This window comes from Heterodontus francisci, chromosome 15 (assembly GCF_036365525.1).
Source record: "Heterodontus francisci isolate sHetFra1 chromosome 15, sHetFra1.hap1, whole genome shotgun sequence".
NCBI classification, from domain to species: domain Eukaryota; kingdom Metazoa; phylum Chordata; class Chondrichthyes; order Heterodontiformes; family Heterodontidae; genus Heterodontus; species Heterodontus francisci.
In genome coordinates this window covers 18,419,411-18,441,328 of record NC_090385.1, presented here as the reverse complement: position 1 = coordinate 18,441,328, position 21,918 = coordinate 18,419,411, and the positions used below count along the sequence as shown (strand labels likewise).

General features: G+C 42.7%; 1 protein-coding gene across 2 annotated transcripts in view; it reads right to left on the bottom strand.

The window, feature by feature from the left end:
• si:rp71-46j2.7 (uncharacterized) overlaps positions 1–21,918 on the bottom strand; it is an 82,927-nt gene that overhangs the window by 25,437 nt on the left and 35,572 nt on the right. For both annotated transcript variants that reach the window (XM_068047181.1, XM_068047182.1), the window contains exons 8-12: positions 21,224–21,310; positions 14,454–14,582; positions 12,610–12,723; positions 9,683–9,802; positions 5,120–5,450 (exon numbers count right to left, since the gene is read on the bottom strand). In XM_068047181.1, the coding sequence (XP_067903282.1) occupies positions 5,120–5,450; positions 9,683–9,802; positions 12,610–12,723; positions 14,454–14,582; positions 21,224–21,310 (781 nt within the window). The remainder of the gene's footprint in view (positions 1–5,119; positions 5,451–9,682; positions 9,803–12,609; positions 12,724–14,453; positions 14,583–21,223; positions 21,311–21,918) is intronic.

Sequence of the window (21,918 nt, the reverse complement as noted above, 5' to 3'; positions counted from 1 at the left end):
ACAGTTAAGTTTAACTGCACTGTCAACTTCCCAATTTCATCTAAAAGATGCTGTTGGTGGGAGTGGCCCACAGAGAAAGAGTAGCCATCAGTGGCTGACATTGTCTATCTGAACAATAGCACCAAAGGGGGCTTGAGTGAGAACAGCCATCCACAGCCAAAGCTACAGGAGCCTAGTGAGACCATTACAGAGAAGAGAATGTGTTTGTATACCTTTAACTAGATAAAACCAACTATTGCAAATTGACAAAACTGTAGAGTTTGCCCTCCATAGATACAGTTGCTTTAATCTTAATGTGAGAAACACATATTAAGGGCAGCACAGTGGTGCAGTGGGTAGCACCGCAGCCTCACAGCTCCAGCGAACCGGGTTCAGTTCTGGGTACTGCCTGTGCAGAGTTTGCAAGTTCTCCCTGTGTCTGTGTCGGTTTCTGCCGGGTGCTCCGGTTTCCTCCCACAGCCAAAAACTTGCAGGTTGATAGGTAAATTGGCCATTGTAAATTGCCCCTAGTGTAGGTAGGTGATTGGAGAATGGTGAGGATGTGGTAGAGAATATGGAGTTAATGTAGGATTAGTATAAGTGGGCGGTTGTTGGTCGGCACAGACTCAGTGGGCCGAAGGGCCTGTTTCAGTGCTGTATCTCTAAATAAATAAACATGCAATTTACATGTAAAGAAGAGCTGATTAAAATGGCAGTCAACTAAATGTGGCATTCTGGGATACTCCAAGGTAGGGCCTTATCCTGGAATAATTCTCTAAGAAAAGACACCTTGGTAAGGATCAAATGAGAATTCCAGATCACTATTAATCTCCACTGGAAAATGCATGTGTGGGCATCAGACAAGGGCAGGATCAGGTGTGGCTATAAAGCCCCTAACAGTTGTGAAGACAGTCAACACACACTATCTCCACTCATGCGCAGAACAGCATCTTGATACAGGAGGGTCACTGCTGCCTGAATACCAGTGGTTTTTGTCGAGGTTCATCCCGAGCAGCTTGGTAACACTGGAGTCAGTGCTCTATGGTCTGTTCCCAGAGACGTACACAGATAAACATCAACTGCTGCTGGAGGTCCATCAACTCGGTGAAAGATGCTCTTTGGTCTGCCCGGAACCTGCTGGCGTTCCAGTGCAAAGAGTTGTCCACGACTGAGTGTTGCAGACTGGTACATTCCAAGGTCCAGGACTACCTGCTGAGGGACGCACTAAAGCTTGGGGCAGCCACCATAAAGGCTCAATAGGGAAAGGCCACTGTGTAAGGTCCTCCAACCATAATGAACCGAGCGGCTGGAACCTGTGTAAAACCCCTCGGGTTGTATGCACCAGGTCATGCCAATGTACATTGCATTTAAAATGGAATGGCAAAAATTGTGAGGCACTTCATATTTTTCCATATTGAAGAAATCTGACCTCTATTGTACTTTCCGGAATGTGAAATTTGAACTGTTCTGACTTGTTTTTTTAATGTATTTTTGAAAAATTTTATGAATAAAGTATATTTTTGGAGAAAAAAAACCACTCCAGCTCCAGACACTGTCTTTGGGAGAGAAAAGAAGGCCACTTGCCTAGTTCTCGTCTCAGATTTTGTTGCAGAGACATACAATGAGCAAACTGCAGGACGTGTTTCTTTCTCTCAGCATAGGACCTGCAACACTGAGATGTTACAATGTAAACACAGCTATTCTTTGATTCCTCATCCTAGTTGTAGAGCTAGTTTTACCATTACAATCAAACATTAAAAATAGTTTTTCAAGTATAGGGCCCAGTTATTAGCTCAAGATTCATGGGGTCATACACAAGTTTTTAAAGTTGGGCACTTGTGCTAATATGAAATAAAAACAAGAAATGCTGGAAATACTCAGCAGGTCTGGCAGGACCTGTGGAGACAGAAGCAAAGTTAACGTTTCAGGTCAGTGACCCTTCTTCAGAACTGGCAAATATTAGAAATGTAAAAGGTTATAAGCAAGTAAAGTGGAGTGGGGCAAGAGATAACAAAGGAGAAGGTGTAGATAGGACAAGGTCACAGAATAGCTGACCAGAAGGTTGTGGAGCAAAGGCAAACAATATGTTAATGGTGTGTTGAAAGACAAAGCATTAGTACAGATAGGGTGTTAACGGACTGAAAATTGAACAGCTGCAAGTACAAACATGAAAAAAAACCATGGTTAAGCAAACTGAACAAACTAAGATGAAATAAAATAAAATAAACACACAAAAAAGAAAAACATTTACTAAAAATAAAAGTAAAATGGGGGGGCCCCATCATGCTCTGAAATTATTGAACTCAATGTTCAGTCCGGCAAGCTGTAGTGTGCCTAATCAGTTTGTTCAGTTTGCTTAACCATGGTTTTTTTTTCTTGTTTGTACTTGCGGCTGTTCAATTTTCAGTCCGTTAACACCCTATCTGTACTAATGCTTTGTCTTTCAACACACCATTAACATATTGTTTGCCTTTGCTCCATGACTTTCTGGTCAGCTATTCTGTGACCTTGTCCTATCTACACCTTCTCCTTTGTTATCTCTTGCCCCACTCCACTTTACTTGCTTATAACCTTTTACATTTCTAATATTTGCCAGTTCTGAAGAAGGATCACTGACCTGAAACGTTAACTCTGCTTCTCTCTCCACAGGTGCTGCCAGACCTGCCGAGTATTTCCTGCATTTCTTGTTTTTATTTAAAATATCCAGCATCCGCAGTATTTTGCTTTTATTATAGTTGTGCTAATATGATTCCCTGGCATTAGCTCCTTTGTTAAAACTTCTCCAGGTTGTTCTCTACATAGCTGTTATTAACTGCATTTATATAGTGCCTTTCTCGATCTCAGGACATTCCAAAGTTACTTACAGCCAATGAACTACCTTTGATGTGTAGTCACTGTTGTAACGTTGAAAACGCGGAAGCCAATTTGTATACAGAAAGCTCCTAAAAACAGCAATTAGATAATGATCAGATCATCTGTTTTAGTGATGTTAGTTAAGGGATTAAATATTGGCCAGCACACCAGGGAGAACTCCCCTACTCTTCCTCTAATGGTGCCATGGAATCTTTTGCATTCACCTGAGAGGGCACATGGAGCCTCAGTTTAATGTCTCACCTGACGGAAGACGATACCAACAGTACAAAGTAGTCAATGACAGAGTGGTCAACAACGAAGAAAGCAAGAACCCTATCTTTGCACATGCTCACTGGGTCCCTAATGAGCAGGACCATCCAAATCTTAGGGAAAAGCTCTCTCAACAAGATACACTCTGTTAAATTTTAATTAAATACAGACATGTAGAAACTGCATAGATAGAATTAGTCAGATAAATAAAATTGACAGGTTCTACAGGTCTAAATGAAACGCTAACTTTATTGAATGTATTTGATTGGTTAGGCTCCATAAAGTCAGGATTTAATCCTCATCAATTGAGGGATTTAATTGGGAGGTTGTTCTGTTCCAATTTATAAATGATTGGGGCGTGTATTAGACATGTGAATAATGTTTTGAGTATATTCAAATGTTAAGGTGAATTGTAAAAGTATGTGGTTAAGGTAGTAGTCCAGTCCTTGTTTAAACAATGTATTGTATTCTAAACTTAATAATTATACAATAATTAAAAATACTTCATTTCTATAGTCAGGGAAATCCAAGTTAATGCATATTCTAAATCAGTTTAATAGTGGAACATTAGCATATGTAAGGCATTAGTTGGATGTTACAGAAAGACAACCGCTGACATTATCAGGTGGAGAACACAGCCTGGAGGTGACTCTCTGCAGACACAACCCAGACGCTGGGACCTGAGCACCAGAGGAGGACTTAATTTTGATACAGCAGCCAACTGGCCCAAGAGGTTTACACGTCATCATATTACCGTCATCCAGACTATAGACTTAATACTGAAAGCACACGAGTGCTACCTTTTAACTCACTATACAAACTTCTGCTCGTATTGCACATGGATTGCCAAATATCCAAACAGTAAAAAGGTACCATATTATTCCTGTAACAGTGCGGTATTTTTAGTCAATCCAAAGGTCAGCTCTCCTACTTAAAAACTTAATATGTAACAGTGATATCCATTGTGACAGATACAGGCTCCATCTTACACCATATCTTAAAATGTGTGTTACATTTTTCCATATGAATTTTAGCACTAGTATTTTTTAAATTGCTATCCTTATCTGATGTTTACCTTTGTTCTTTCATTGAACCGTTGTGGGTGGAACAGAAATAAAAATCAGAGTGGGTTGGAAATGAGCTAATTGGCTGTGACTGCTACAGACCTTAAAGGAAGGTGCAAGCCTGACATAAATTTCTAATGGGATTTACCTTTAGCCTGATAAATTAAATTTATACAGCGCCTCTAATGACCTCAGGATTTTCCAAAGCACTTTACAGCCAATTTGAGCTTTCGAAGTGTAGTCACTGTTGTAATGTAGGAAAACATGGCAGACAATTTTGCACAGCAAGGTCCCACAAGCAGCAATGTGATAATGATCACAGAATCCATTTTTGATGCTGATTGAGGGATTAAATATTGGCCAGGACTGCCCTTGCTCTTCTTTGATATAGTGCTGTGGGATTCTTTTTATATGCACCTAAGAGGGCAGATGGGGCTTTCACTTTAACATTTCAACCAAAAGCCCACACCTCTGACAGCGTAGCATTACTGCAATGAAGCATCAGCCTAGATTTTGTGTTCAAGTTTCTGTTGTGGGACTTGAATCCAGACTTACTAACTCAAAGGTGAGTGTGGAACCCATTGAGCCACAACTGACCATTGACATCTGAAAGCCAGAGGAGCTGTCTCCTCCCTTCCAATCATCCTGAGTAATAATATTGATTGAGAAAAAAAAAATAGGTTTCTTCAAAAGAAACTGGCTTACTGAGTAAAAGAGTACAAGGAGTTCCCGGAGACAGATGTAATTACCACAGTGTCTTCAGTTAATTCAGTTCTATTGAATTTTAGAGAAACTGCAGAAAGACATAAAATGTGTCTTCAGAGACCTTATTTAAGAAGCTCATCAAAAGAGGCATTTAAAAAACCCAGAAAACCCTGAATTGTGACAACAGTTGTCTTATTTAGAAAATTAGCGCAATTCTGCTACAAAAGAAAAAAAAAAGAAGAGCTCACCTGTACAAAATAATTCTTCCAAGAGTTCATGAAGTTGGTTTATGATGCATTCTGGCTGTTCTGCAGGTCTTTCAATCTTATGTAAAGCCCACTTTTTCCTCTTCCTACGGCCAAATCCAGCTGCATCTGTATCTTTAGTTTCAGATATGGCTGACATAGATCTGAAGCTGAAATCTGACTCTGAGCTTTCACAAAATATTTCAGAAGGTCGCGATTCTGCACAGCCCCGGATCTGGGTCTCCCTGTTTTCTGGATTTATTTCCATAGGTTCAACTTCTCCTACAACCGTGTCACATGGGCCTTCTGAAGTACCACTGTCTGCATCAGTTTCCTATGACACATACAGTATGTGAAAAATCTGAAATTATCACGAACAATGAAGGTTTTACATTTCCTTTTACAGAAATCTTGAATAGTAAATTAAGCAGATCTATCTAGCGCTGCAGCATCAAAGGCTTTACTTTGATTTTATCTATCTATCTATCTTGCTCCAGTCCTACAACCCACCTAAGATCTCTGCTTTCCTCTGATTCTGGCCTCTTGCATCACCCTAATATTCATCACTCCAACACAGGTGGCAGTGCCTTCAGCTGCTTAAGCCCCGAACTCTGGAATTCCCTCATTAAACCTCTCCACTTCTCCAAATCTCTCTTTGTTTAAGGAAATCTGTAAAATCTACCTCCTTGACCAAGCTATTGGTCCCCTGCCCTAATATCTCCTTATGTGGCTCATTGCCAAATTTTATCTGATAATGTCAAGTGAAGCGCCTTGGGATTTTAAAAAAATTCATTCATGGGATGTGGGCGTTGCTGGCAAGGTCAACATTTATTGCCCATCCCTAATTGCCCTCGAGAAGGTGGTAGATAACTGCCTTCTTGAACTGTTACAGTCCTCGAGTTGTAGGTACATCCACAATGCTGTTAGGAAGGGAGTTCCAGGATTTTGACCCAGCGACAACGAAGGAACAGCGATATTCAGGATGGTGTGTGGCTTCGAGGGGAACTTGTAGCTGGTGGTGTTCCCATGCATCTGTGGCCCTTGTCCTTCTAGGTGGTAGAGGTCGCGGGTTTGGGAGGTGCTGTTGAAGGAGCCTCAGTGAGTTGCTGCAGTGCACCTTGTGGATGGTACATACTGCTGCCACTGTGCTTCGGTGATGAAGGGAGTGAATGTTAAAGGTGGTAGATGGGGTGCCAATCAAGCAGGCTGCTTTGTCTTGGATGGTGTTGAGCTTCTTGAGTGTTGTTGAGCTGCATCCATCCAGGCAAGTGGGGAGTATTCTATCACACTGCTGACTTGTGCCTTGTAGATAGTGGACAGGCATTGAGCAGACAGGAGGTGTGTTACTTGCCACAGAATTCCCAGTCTCTGACCTGCTTTACTATATTAAAATGACCTTCTCCAATCCCCAAAACTCTCCGATCCTTTGATTTTGATCTCTTCTGCATTCCCGCAACATTAGCAGCTGTACCTTCAATCAGCTAGGCCCTCATGCTCTAGAATTCCCTACCAAAATCCCTCCACCTCTTCATTTCCCTCCCCTCCTTTATGACCTTCTCCATGACCCAACTCTTTGCCAAAGCTTCTGGAGATGCTTCCTAAAATCTTTTTTGGCTCGGTGTCCTTTTTTGTCTGACTTTTTATAATCTGTTCACAGGATGTGGGTGTCATTGGCAAGGCCAGCATTCATTACCCTTGAGAAGGTGGTGTTGAGCCACCTTCTCGAATACAACTGAGTGGCTTACTAGGCCATTTAGAGGGCAATTAAGATTCAAACACATTGCTGTGCGTCTGGAGTCACATATAGGCCAGAACTGCTAAGTGTTGGACTGGTTCCTGCTCTATTTCCTTTTGTTACAACTAATGGCTTTGTTTAAAGTAACAACTGCAGAATCAGATCTTTGGCTTTAACGAGCTCATGTTACACAATCCAACATGAGTACTCAGTCAAATCGTACAACACAATTCTATTTATATGATTTTTTATTACTGAGTTCACAATTCACTGCAAGAACTCAGACACCAAACTTCCAGCATGACTACAGCAAACAGTGATTTGCTCTAAACACTTATAGCAATTCTACTTGATCTCTACATACTAACACTAAACTACAATACATTAAAAGACACACAATGCAGACTTCAGATAACACACAGCCAATAAGATACACTCATGTTTTTCAATCTCTTAAATGATTCTATTCCAAGCACTTTAATGATTTTACTACTATAAACAGTGCCCCAAACCCTTAAGACATGGATGAGTGACTTTCCCATTTTTTTCATCTTCTCATCCTTTTACAAAGCATCCCTGTTCAACAGAACTGAAAGCTGTTTTAACCCATCATGTGCTGATCTCACGAACAGTGAGCTACATTTAAACACATGGGTAGTGTGAACCCATTTTTATGAGCTTCATTTTTACTAGAAGGCATCCAAGATATGAGCAGATAACTCTTGACTATAAAAAGATAGTCAATGGTATGGAAGAACTTAATCTGGAAACTTAATATAATTGTGGGAGTAGGATATTTCAAACTAGTAAAAGAGCAATTTAGGATTAATACCAGATTTACTTCCCTAAAAAGGACATTAGTGAACCAGATGGGATTTTACAACAATCTGGTAGTTTCATCAGTGATACTGGCTTTTTAATTCTAGTTTTATTTAATTAATTGAATTTAAATTCCCCAGCTGCTGTGGTGGGACTTAACTCATGTTACTGGATCATTAGTCCCACCCTCTAGATTACTAGCCCATTAACATAAGTGCTACCAGACCCCATTTTGGGGCACTTTTATATGCTGAAGTTGCCATATTGTTTTGCATTTGGGTAAATGATTAAGCTGAATGGAGTCAATTCTGGTCACTGAGACATATAGAAAGTATTCTAGCACTGGAATCAGTGCAGAGAAAAGCCAAAAGGCAGGATGCCAATGTCAAAGGTCTTTGTTATATAGAATGACTGGAAAAACAAGCTCTTTATTTTTATTAGAAGGCATCCAAGATATGATCAGATAACTCTGACTATAAAAAAAAGATAGTCAATGGTAGGCGGTGGCGTAGTGGTATTGTCACTGGACTAGTAACCCAGAGACCCAGGGTATTGCTCTGGGGACATGGGTTCAAATCCCACTACAACAGAAGGTGGAATTTTAATTCAATTAATAAATCTGGAATTAAAAAGCTAGTCTAATGATGGCCATGAAACCATTGTCGATTGTTGTAAAAGCCCATCTGGTTCACTAATGTCCTTTAGGGAAGGAAATCTGCTGTCCTTACCTGGCTGGCCTACATGTGACTCCAGATCCACAGCAATGTGGTTGACTCTTACTCACCCTCTGAAATGGCCTAGCAAGCCACTCAGTTGGCAGCTCACTGCCACCTTCTCAAGGGCAATTAGGGATGGGCAATAAATGCTGGCCTGGCCAGCGACACCCACATCCCATGAATGAATTTTTAAAAAAGAACTTAATCTGGAAACTTAATATAATTGTGGGAGTAGAATATTTCAAACTAGTAAAAGAGCAATTTAGGATTAATATCAGGGAGCTTTACTTCATACAACAACAAAAGCAACTTTCATTTATATAGCTTCAATTTCGTGAAACATCCCAAAATGCTTCACAGGAGCGCCAAACAGAATTTGTCTCCATGTCGCATAAGGAAATATTAGGACAGGTGATCAAAAGCTTGATCACAGATAGGCTTTAAGGAATGTCGTAAAGGATGACATAGTGGAAACGAAGTTTAGGGAGGGAATTCCAGAGCTTAGATACTCGGCAGCTGAAGGCACCGCCACAAACTTTGGAGTGATTGAAATTGGGGATGCCCAAGAGGCCAGAATTGGAGATTTTGGGGGAGTGTTGTAGGGCTGGAGGAAGTGTTTAAAAACAAGGATGCAAATTTTTTAAATCAAGCGATCAATAGATACAACAGATCTCTGGATACAGTGATAGAGGCAAATACTTGAGATAATTAAAGATTCACCTGAATGCTGCAATGAGTGGACTAGAGGGTCTTTCTCAATGAATGAATGAAGATGGATCAAATGACCTTCTTCACTTGTAATTACCTTGCAAGTGCATGAGACTTCAGTGATATGCTGGTATTATATTGATACTAATTTAAAACATAAAGTACTTTTTATTGATAGCACAGCACAAGGGAATTGCCACAGAGCCAGGCAACAATGGTGAGATAATGGGGGAGGATGGCATGGACAGCCATGTCAAACAGTGCGGGAAAAGGTTGAGGCTCACAAAAAGGGAAAACACACTGGCTGTAAGCTAAACAACTTTATCTGCAATTTTGGCCAGACTGTTATCAATGCAGTGAGTGGGATAGAAGCTTTCCCTAGGTATATTGGTATCCTTACTGCCCTGTTTTGTTTTCGCACGCAAAAAAACATTGATCGTAACAGTGACGATGATAAACAAAGTCGGGTCTATAGATTTTCACGGCACACAAAAAAGAACTACAGCTGCAGTTGTTTTTTAAAATCTTTTGCTTGTTTGCATAGTAAAACATGGCTCGGACCATAAACTGAAACAAATATGGTCTTACCTCATCTTCCTCGGTGAACAGAGATGTTAACAGCCCCCAGTAGTCTCGAAATTGATCATTGGCTGAGAAGAAGTTAAGTATACTCTCATTACACAAAATAGACTCTTCAGACACCAGCTTCTGCAACAGAAAAAGCACCAGGTTTTAATCATATACTTTAAGATTTTTTTTTAATTTGTAGGAGGGTTCTTAAGACGGATTGCCTTCCACACTGTAGAACTTAAGTGGCCATGTAGAAGCAGATCACAATACTGCAACTGACTTGTTCCTAAAGGGCAACATTCATGTGCAAAGGAGGAAAAGGAAAAAGAGAAGTTCTGTTACTGGGCTGCCATAAGGCAACTGTACCACATAGTCCAGTTCCAACCCAGAGGATTACACAAAAGATAAGCCCAGCAACTACAGGACAGTCAGTTTAACTTCGGTGGTGGGAAACTTACAGAAAAAATAATTCGGGACAAAATCAACAGTCACGTGGACAAACACAAGTTAATTAAGGAAAGCCAGCATGGATTTCTTAAGGGAAAGTCATGTTTAACTAACTTGCTGGAGTTTTTTTGAGGAGGTAATTGAGAGGGTTGATGAGGGCAATGCTGTTGATGTGGTGTACATGGACTTTCAAAAGGCATTTGATACAATGCCACATAACAGACTTGTGAGCAAACTTGTAGCTCATGGAATAAAAGGGACAGTAGCAACATGGATACGGAATTGGCTGAGTGACAGGAAACAAAGAGTAACGCTTAATGAATGTTTTTTGGGCTGGAGGAAGGTTTGTAGTGGAGTTCCCCAGGGATCAGTGTTGGAATCCTTGCTTTTCCTGATCTATATTAATGACCTACACCTTGGTGTACAGGACACAATTTCAAGTTTGCAGATGATACGAAACTTGGAAGCATTGTGAACTGTGATAGTTCATAGATGGCATAGACAAGTTGGTGGAATGGGCAGACAGGTGGCAGATGAGGTTCAATGCAGAGAAATGTGAAGGGATTCATTTTGGTAGGAAGAACATGGAGAGACAATATAAAATAAACGGTACAATTCTAAAGGGGGTGCAGGAGCAGAGGAATTTGGGTGCATATGTGCACAAGTCAATGAAGGTGGCAGGACAGGCAGAGAGAGAGGTTAGTAAAGCATACAGTATCCTGGACTTTATTAATAGGAGTATAGTGTATAAGAGCAAGGAAATTATGTTGCACTTATATAAGACACTAGTTCGGCCTCAACAGGAGTACTACGTCCAATTCTGTGCGCCGCACTTTAGGAAAGATGTGAGGACATTGGAGAGAGTGCAGAAAAGATTCACGAGAATGGTTCCAGGGATGAGGAATTTCAGTTATGAAGATAGATTGGAGAAGTTAGGACTGTTTTCCATGGAGAAGAGAAGGCTGAGAGGTGATTTGATATTCAAAATCATGAGGGGTCTGGACAGAGTAGATAGAGAGAAACTGTTCCCACTTGTGAAAGGATTGAGAACGAGAGGGCACAGATTTAAAGTATTTGGTAAAGAAGCAAAAGTGACCTGAGGAAAAACATTTTCACGCAGCGAGTGGTTAAGGTCTGGAATGCACTGCCTGAGAATGTGGTGGCGGCAGGTTCAACTGAAGAATTCAAAAGGGAATTAGACAGTTGTATGAAAAGGAAGAATGTGCAGGGTTACGGTGAGAAGGCAGGGGAATGGAACTGAGGGAGTTGCTCTTTCAGAGAGCCAGTGTGGATGGATGGGCCGAATGGCCTCCTCCTGCACTGTAACAATTCTGTGATTGAGTGTGTGGCTTCAAACCCCTCTGTGGACTTTGCCACTCTACTCCCCGAGATGCTCGGCACTGCTCTTCCTAACTCCATGAAAACTTGTCATTGGGAGACTGCTCCTACTTCATTCAAAGCTGTTATTCCATTTAAGGAGGAGTGAACTCTCGGACTCTGTCAATATGCAATGCTCATGAGTTCCAGTTATTGCCAGATCAGGAATGACTGCACCCAGCAGACAGACAGACTGCCTACTCCTGGAACAACTTGCACTTATATAGCACCTATAGTGAGTAAAATGACTCAAGGCATTTCACAGGAGCATAAACAGACAAACTTTGACACTGAGCTACATAAGGGGAAATATTAGGATAGGTGATCAAAAGCTTGGTCAAAGAGCTAGGTTTTAAGGAGCATCTTAAAGCAACACCCTGCAGGTAGAAGCTAGGACCAACAAAGGGAAGCAATCAGGGAGAGAACAATCCACCTATTAATAGGTCAATGATCCTGCTTTTGAGATAAGGGAGCTTGATTTAGAAATGCATGCACTAGAAGTGAGCACACAGATGCCAATGATCAAAACTACAGAAGCGTCAAACGTAAAAGCAATGTAAGCCGTTTTTAAACATCGTCACTGTTGTAATTCAGATTCCGGAGACTGCCATCCATTAGTAAATGCCCAGCATTCACACTACTGAATCTGGTTGTGTTATCCCAGTTGTTGTGGGTCTACAGGCCTACCACCAGGATAAACGCACTGACTTCACGACACCAGTTTCCTGGAATCGAAATTAAAATGGCAGCAATATAAAAGCAGCTTTACATTGTTAACTGAGGCCAGAGGCAAAAAAAGACTGTGAATGGCATCAGCTGAAGATTTAAAATGTGAAAACATCTCACAACATTAGACTCTGTTGTACTTCAACTAACATTAATCATACAGTTATTTCAATATATTTTTACATCAAATAAGCTATATATGACTGAGCTCAGCTTCAGATAGTAATGATAACTATGATCCATCTAACACAATCTGGAAAATTGTGAATAATATAAAAAAAACGCATTTGTGCTCCAAAACAATTCTTATAGTCAGGCTGTTCATATCAGGTATTCATTTAAATGATATGGTCATACAGAATTAAAGTATCGCTGAACATATTCTGTTCTCTAACCTTTAAAAACCCATTCAGTTGACATTTAACGTCTTCCTTGAATTCATTGTTGATCTTGTCAGATGACATACAATTGACTGGTGGGAGATTTGTTTCAACAAAAGAGCTGAATGTCTGAAAAGTAAGAACAATGGATTTGGTGGGACAATGGATCAGATCATCTTCTGTTCAGTTCTGCAAAATGGATTCAAACTGCAGTCGAAACAGATGAAATGAAAGTCTCCGACAGCTGCAAGAATACCAAGGATTCAGTTTAAGAATTCCGAGTGAGCTGGTGTGGTAAGTAAATTTACGCTGCCACAACAGGGGAGCTCTTCTGAATCTGGAGTCAAACCACAATGTTAGTATATTGGGATTCCAATTGCACTGCATGGGCTATATATTCACTATATTAGACGGTAATCTGGTCAAAAGGATTAGCGCCCATTATAGGACCTGTCCACATTCCATTCCACATGTGTGGGCAATCAGGTCCACCAAATTATCACTCATGTGCTGAAGAGAAAGGTTTATCCCCATCAGTTTAATGCCAGGGTGAAGCTGGAACTGTGTTGACTGGCACTGAAGTTGGAGGACAATTTGAGCCAAACTGACTGATGAGACCTCATTCTCCAGGGAATCCCACTCCACTGACAGATCATGTCCCAACACCAGATTCAGGTTACAGTCACATTATAGCCAGAGAACTACTGAAGCCACTTTCCAACTGTAGTGTGGATGCACCCACCTATCTTCACCTGGACTATGATGCTGTCCTGGCATGGAGAGCCTTAGAACAAGCTTCACATTGATGAGCACAAAGATTATAATTATGGAGAAAGACCACAATTTAGGGCAGAATGATCGCAAATGATTCCTGAATTCCTAAAGAAGCTGTTTTTTTTTTTAAAAAAAAGAACACTCTAGTTTAACCATTCAAACATTACACACAAGTAGGACAACAGGAAAACATTTAACAATTTCCACTGATAAACAATTTAAATTTAACATTTCAAAGTATTTCACAAAAGAGAAAGAAAAATCACATTGTTTTTTCCCCGGATATAGTAGTGGTATATCAAGCAAGGTCTATCCCAATTTTTCTTGTGTTGTTTTGGGTTGGGTCCTCAAACGAAAGGAATGGAGGCAACTCTAATCTGATCGTGGCCAGTTAAAAATGGTGGACAGCTAGGCAACTGACAGGAGGAAATGGTTCCTTGAAGATCCCCCTCTTCTATCCTGAAGGATTCCAGCACACGAGTGCAAAACACAAGGATGATTGGTGTCCATTACTCACTTTTTATTTACTAAAGAGAAATGCAATTACCCACATCTGGATCATTACACATAAAACACTAACTAGGCCTCACCTTCAATAGCAACTTTCAAAAGGGAACTGAATACATGAAGGGGAAAAAATTGTATATGGCTATGGGGAAAGAGCAGGGGAGTGGGACTAATTGGATAGTTCTAACAAGGACCTGGCACATGCATAATGGGCTGATTATCAGAGGAGACGACCAGTATTCATGGACCTGTAACTATGCATGAAATCAGCGCCCTCAGGAGAAAACGGGAAAAATGGGGGAAGGGGGAAAAATTAAATAAAAAAAAGCAGAGCAACGATCAGAGAATGTAACACATGGATACAGTGAAGCTGAAAACTGCTTTGGTTCTCCACTCCAAAACAACAAGCAACTCATTCAATACCTGGATGAGTTGAAATTTCTAGACTAGCTGCAGAGTTGTGAAGCTTTATTTACCAATATTACAAAATTTCTACTTTTTAAACTTGATTTTCATTCACAGAACTTTTCTGAAAATTAAATGATCTCCTTGGCTTTTGTATGCAACAAGCTGGTTACCTTACAAAGCTCTTTGTGAAGGTCCACAAATTCATGGTATTTTCTCTGAACAGACCAGCAATCCTCTGCCGCTTCAAGGCTTTCTATGTCTATTGTACAAGATGGATTCTCTATTTCATCCCAAGATACCTGCAAAAGGTGAAAGAATATCATCTCAAAAATTCCCTCACCCATGCCAAAAAGAAATCAGCCAGGGCTCCCACTCTTCATGGGAATATTGGTTAAGGACAGGTTTGGCTCAGGTATCTCCACACAAAAAATAACCTGCAGATATGCAATGGCTAGGCCCACATGTGAAGAATAACCACTTAAGTGAAGTACAAACTGCTACTGAGACCTGTTAAATCCTTACCCAACATGTGTTAGACAGCACTTCCCTGCAGCCCTTTAAAAAGTAAGGAGTCATGCAGTGAAATTATACAGTACTTCCAAGGCAGATTTTCAATACAACAACAATTTGCATTGATTTTTTTTTTTATTTGTTCGGGGGATGTGGCATCGCTGGCTAGGACAGCATTTATTGCCCATCCCTAATTGCTCTTCAGAAGGTGGTGGTGAGCTGTTTTCTTGAACCACTGTAGTTCTTGGGGTATAGGTACACCAACAGTGTTGCTAGGAAGGGAGTTCCAGGATTTTGACCCAGTGACAGTGAAGGAATGGTGATATAGTTCCAAGTCAGGATGGAGTGTGGCTTGGAGGGGAACTTACAGGTGATGGTGTTACCATGCATCTGCTGCCTTTGTCCTTCAAGGTGGGAGAGGTCGCAGGTTTGGAAGGTGCTGTCGAAGGAACCGTGGCAAGTTATAGAATATAGAACATAGAACAGTACAGCACAGTACAGGCCCTTCGGCCCACGATGTTGTGCCGACCCTTTAACCTACTCTAAGATCAATCTACCTACATACCCTTCACTCTACTATCATCCATGTACCTATCCAAGAGTCGCTTAAATGTCCCTAATGTATCTGCTTCTACTACCACCGCTGGCAGCGCATTCCACGCACCCACCACTCTCTGTGCAAAGAACCTACCTCTGACATCTCCCCTAAACCTTCCTCCAATCACCTTAAAATTGTGCCCCCTGGTAATAGCCCTTTCCACCCTGGGAAAAAGTCTCTGGCTATCCACTCTATCTATGCCTCTCATCATCTTGTACACCTCTATCAAGTCACCTCTCATCCTTCTTCGCTCCAATGAGAAAAGCCCTAGCTCCCTCAATCTTTCTTAGTAAGACATGCCCTCCAGTCCAGGCAGCATCCTGGTAAATCTCCTCTGCACCCTCTCTAAAGCTTCCACATCCTTCCTATAATGAGGCGACCAGAACTGAACACAATATTCCAAGTGTGGTCTAACCAGGGTTTTATAGAGCTGCAGCATAACCTCGCAGCTCTTAAACCCAATCCCCCTGTTAATGAAAGCCAACACACCATACGCCTTCTTAACAACCCTATCAACTTGGGTGGCAACTTTGAGGGATCTATGGACGTGGACCCCAAGATCACTCTGTTCCTCCACACTGCCAAGAATCCTGTCTTTAAGCCTGTATTCTGCATTCAAATTCGACCTTCCAAAATGAATCACTTCACACTTTTCCAGGTTGAACTCCATCTGCCACTTCTCAGCTCAGCTCTGCATCCTGTCAATGTCCCGTTGCAACCTACAACAGCCCTCCACACTATCCACAACTCCAGCAATCTTCGTGTCATCGGCAAACTTGCTAACCCAACCTTCCACTTCCTCATCCAAGTCATTTATAAAAATCACAAAGAGCAGAGGTCCCAGAACAGATCCCTGCGGAACACCACTGGTTACCGAGCTCCAGGCTGAATACTTTCCATCTACTACCACCCTCTGTCTTCTATGGGCCAGCCAATTCTGTATCCAGACAGCCAAATTTCCCTGTATCCCATGCCTCCTTACTTTCTGAATGAGCCTACCATGAGGAACACCTTATCAAACGCCTTGCTAAAATCCATATACACCACATCCACTGCTCTTCCTTCACCAACGTGTTTTGTCACATCTTCAAAGAATTCAATAAGGCTTGAGGCATGACCTGCCCCTCACAAAGCCATGCTGACTGTCTCTAATCAAACTATGCTTTTCCAAATAAACATAAATCCTGTATCTCAGAATCCTCTCCAATAATTTGCCCACCACCGACGTAAGACTGACTGGTCTGTAATTCCCAGGGTTATCCCTATTCCCTTTCTTGAACAAGGGAATAACATTTGCCACCCTCCAATCATCTGGTATTACTCCAGTGGACAGTGGGGATGCAAAGATCATCGCCAAAGGCACGGCAATCTCTTCCCTCGCTTCCCGTAATAACCTTGGGTATATCCCGTCTGGCCCCGGGGACTTATCTGTCCTCATGTCTTTCAAAATTTCCAGCACATCCTCCTTCTTAACATCAACCTGTTCGAGCATATCAGCCTGTTTCACGCTGTCCTCACAAACGACAAGGTCCCTCTCACTAGTGAATACTGAAGCAAAGTATTCATTAAGGACCTCCCCTACCTCCTCCGACTCCAGGCACAAGTTGCCTCCACTATCCCTGATCGGCCCTACCCTCACTCTGGCCATCCTCTTGTTCCTCACATAAGTGTAGAACGCCTTGGGATTTTCCTTAATCCTACCCGCCAAGACTTTTTCCTGTCCCCTTCTAGCTCTCCTAAGTCCATTCTTCAGTTCCTTCCTGGCTACCTTGTAACCCTCTAGAGCCCTGTCTGATCCTTGCTTCCTCAACCTTAAGTAAGCTTCCTTCTTCCTCTTGACTAGCTGTTCCACATCTCTTGTCATCCAAGGTTCCTTCACCCTACCATCCCTTCCTTGCCTCATCGGGACAAACCTATCCAGCAGTCGCAGTGAGTGCTCCCTAAACAACCTCCACATTTCTGTCGTGCATTTCCCTGAGAACATCTGTTCCCAATTTAAGCTCCCCAGTTCCTGCCTAATAGCATTGTAATTCCCCCTCCCCCAATTAAATATTTTCCCATCCTGTCTGCTCCTATCCCTCTCCATGAGTATAGTAAAGGTCAGGGCGTTGTGATCACTATCACCGAAATGCTCTCCCACTGAAAGATCTGCCACCTGGCCTGGTTCGTTGCCAAGCACCAAATCCAACATAGCCTCCCCTCTAGTCGGCCTATCTACATATTGAGTCAGGAAACCTTCCTGGACACACCTGACAAAAACTGCTCCATCCAAACTATTTGCACTAAGGAGGTTCCAATCAATATTAGGGAAGCTGAAGTCACCCATGACAACAACCCTGTTACTTCTGCCCCTTTCCAAAATCTGCCTCCCGATCTGTTCCTCCGTGTCTCTGTTGCTATTGGGGGGTCTATAGAAAACTCCCAATAAAGTGACTGCTCCTTTCCTGTTTCTGACTTCCACCCATAATGACTCAGTAGACAAACCCTCCTCGACGACCTCCCTTTCTGCAGCTGTGATACTATCCCTGATTAGCAATGCCACTCCCCCACCTCTTTTACCTCCCTCCCTATTCCTTTTGAAACATCTAAACCCCGGAACATCCAACATCCATTCCTGCCCCTGTGATATCCAAGTCTCCGTAATGGCCACAACATCGTAGCTCCAAGTACTGATCCATGCTCTAAGTTCATCACCTTTATTCCTGACACTTCTTGCGTTAAAATAGACACACTTCAACCCATCATACTGGCTGCAACTTTGCCCTGTCAACTGTCTCACCTTCCTCACAGACTCTCTGCACTCTGTATCTGCCTGTTCAACAGCTGCCCCATCCACTGATCCGTAGCTCCCGTTCCCATCCCCCTTCCAAACTAGTTTAAACCCTCCCAAAGAGCTCTAGCAAACCTCCCGCCCAGGATATTGGTGCCCCTACAGTTCAGATGCAACCCGTCCTTCTTGTACAGGTCCCACCTTCCCCAGAGGGTATCCCAATGATCCACATATCTGAAGCCCTCCCTCCTACACCAGCTCTGTAACCACGTGTTCAGCTGCACTCGCTCTCTATTTCTAGCCTCACTAACACGTGGCACCGGTATCAATCCTGAGATTACTACTCTGCTCGTCCTGCCTTTTAGCTTCCAACCTAACTCCCTATATTCGCTTTTCAGGTCCTCATCCCTTTTCCTAGCTATGTCATTGGTACCGATGTGTACCACGACTTCTGGCTGCTCCCCCTCCCCCTTAAGAATCCTGTAGACTCGATCCGAGACATCCCTGACGCTGGCACCTGGGAGGCAACATACCATCCGGGAGTCTCGTTCGTGACCACAGAATCTCCTGTCTGTTCCTCTAACCATTGAATCTCCTATCACTATCACTCTCCTATTCTCCCCCCTATCCCTCTGAGCCACAGAGCCAGGCTCAATGCCAGAGACCTGGCCGCTGTGGCTTTCCCCTGGTAGGTCCCCCCCCCCAACCGTATCCAAAATGGTATACTTATTATTGAGGGGAACGGCGACAGGGGATCCCTGCACTGTGCGCCTATTCCCTTTCCCTCCCCTGACGGTTACCCTGCTACCTTTATCCTGTAACTTAGGTGCCACTACTTGCCTATAACTGCTCTCTATCACCCCCTCAGCCTCCTGAATGATCCAAAGTTCATCCAGCTCCAGTTCCCTAACGCGATCTGTGAGGAGCTGGAGTTGGGTGCACTTCTCACAGGTGAAGTCAGCAGGGACACAAGTGGTGACCCTTACCTCCCACATCCTGCAAGAGGAGCATGCAACTGCTCTAGCTTCCATCCCCTCTGCTCTAAATTGACAACAGAGATTTAAAAAAATAATAAAGGAAAACCTTACCTTACCAAACCCTCCACACAAGAGTCCTTTTTTTTTGGTTAGAGGAGGAGGATGGGTGGGAGACACTACACGTGTAGTGTTTCGGGTTTTGCCACTGCCCGAATACATAAGTTCACTTAACCAGCAGTCCCCGTGTCCGCATCCGCCGAATCACAAGGTAAGTACTTTTTTGCACAACTTACCTTCCCGGCTGCCCCCTGGCTCACGCTCTCACCGCTCCCGCTGCTCAAATGGAAGAAAGAAATACCCACCAATCACTTACCAGCTCTCCTGTGACGTCACACATCAATTTTTGCTGGTCAAGCAGGTCCACAGAACAGAACGGAACAGAGCACTCTCACTGCTGCTTCTGGTCTCTGGCTTCGGCTCCTTTTATCTCCCGGCTCCTCTCGCCTGTTCCCGCTCTCACTGCCGCCGCTCTCGCTGTTGCTGTGGTAAATCTTGTAGATGGTACACACTGTTGCCACTGTGCGTTGGTGGTGGAGGGAGTGAATAGGACATCATTTGTGACTTTGTTAAGAGCTGTTTCGGTATTGTGGCAGTGATCAAAACCTAAATGGAGGGATTCAAAAATCTAGCTCTATAAGGCTTTAATTTAACATTACTCCGTAAAAAAAGTGAATTTTGACAATCCAATCAACTTGGCTGGTCTGATTAGTAAGTTTGTGGACGACACAAAGGTTGGTGGAGTTGCGGATAGTGATGAGGATTGTCAAAGGATACAGCAGGATATAGATCGGTTGGAGACTTGGGCGGAGAAATGGCAGATGGAGTTTAATCCGGACAAATGTGAGGTAATGCATTTTGGAAGGTCTAATGCAGGTGGGAGGTATACAGTAAATGGCAGAACCCTTAGGAGTATTGACAGGCAGAGAGATCTGGGCGTACAGGTCCACAGGTCACTGAAAGTGGCAACGCAGGTGGATAAGGTAGTCAAGAAGGCATTCGGCATGCTTGCCTTCATCGGTCGGGGCATAGAGTGTAAAAATTGGCAAGTCATGTTGCAGCTGTACAGAACCTTAGTTAGGCCACACTTAGAATATTGCGTGCAATTCTGGTCGCCACACTACCAGAAGGACGTGGAGGCTTTGGAGAGGGTACAGAAGAGGTTTACCAGGATGTTGCCTGGTCTGGAGGGCATTAGCTATGAGGAGAGGTTGGATAGACTCGGATTGTTTTCACTGCAACGATGGAGGTGGAGGGGCGACATGATAGAGGTTTACAAAGTTATGAGTGGCATGGACAGAGTGGATAGTCAGAAGTTTTTTCCCAGGGTGGAAGAGTCAGTTACTAGGGGACATAGGTTTAAGGTGCGAGGGGCAAAGTTTAGAGGGGATGTGCGAGGCAAGTCCTTTACACAGAGGGTGGTGAGTGCCTGGAACTTGCTGCCGGGGGAGGTAGTGGAAGCAGGTACGATAGCACGTTTAAGAGGCATCTTGACAAATACATGAATAGGATGGGAATAGAGGGATACGGTCCCTGGAAGTGCAGAAGGTTTTAGTTTAGGCAGGCATCAAGATCGGCGCAGGCTTGGAGGGCCGAATGGCCTGTTCCTGTGCTGTACTGTTCTTTGTTCTTTTGTTCTTTGTTCCTAATAGGTACAACTCTGTGGATCAAAACATCACAAATTCACAATCTCATGGAGATGGGCCTTAAAGATGGCAGAGGAGAGAAATATTAAAATTTGCACTGATGGTGTAGGGGACAAGTTAATGCATTGAGGTCTGGATTATCAAGAGCAGAGCATCTGTATCTGACTGTGCAATAATTGTTCCTCATATTAGGTGCCTAATGTGGGAGATTGCTCTATTCTACAGTGTCAGGATAAAGAACTTTAGAAAATGACCGTGATTCTATAATATTACAATATCAGCAGGAACATCAAAGAGCATTCAAGGAAGAATGAGGCTGCCAAACCACCACAGGCAAAGTCTTCATGAACTATGTGTTTCAAGAAAACAATTAACAACATACCTCTGAAATAGTGATCGTACAATTTCTTAGTGATGACTTTTCATTTTCAATTGGGATAAGAATATTTTCAGTCAGCCATTTAAGCATCTGGAATGAAAATATACAGCACAGTAAAACATTTATGTTAAGATATCACCATAAGCAGTATTTGTCTTTTGAATTTATTGATGGTGGGATCCTTTGGTTTGTGCTGAGATAGATAAAAAAGTTACTATTTTATTAATGGGAAGGAAACTCGTCACACTGATAGTGGCTGAAATAAATGTAATCATTGTAACATGGGTGGGGCTATTCGCCATAAATAGGTGTGGACGACCTAGAATCACAGCCTGGCGAAGTGTTGCTGAACATAATTTCGCTACCGCCGTTAGTGGCCCGTGCAACACCATCATGAGGAGGACTGAACAGAGGTCATGCACCTCACCACAGGAAGGCAGTGAACACATAGGTTTTTCTGGGTTACTTTCAGCAAGTCCAGAAAGCTAAAGACTATCCTCTCAGCCAAAGTTGGTAGTTGGTGAGTAAACAGAGAAATATAACAGAATTCATCTTAATTAGGAATCATGGGCATGTTAAAACCAGCAATGGAATTTCCTGAATATCTCCCAATAAAATGATTGGGACTAGCCATTATGTGAAGCACACACCATGACTCATCAGCAAACTTTCATCCAGCAGCCAAACTGAATTTGCTT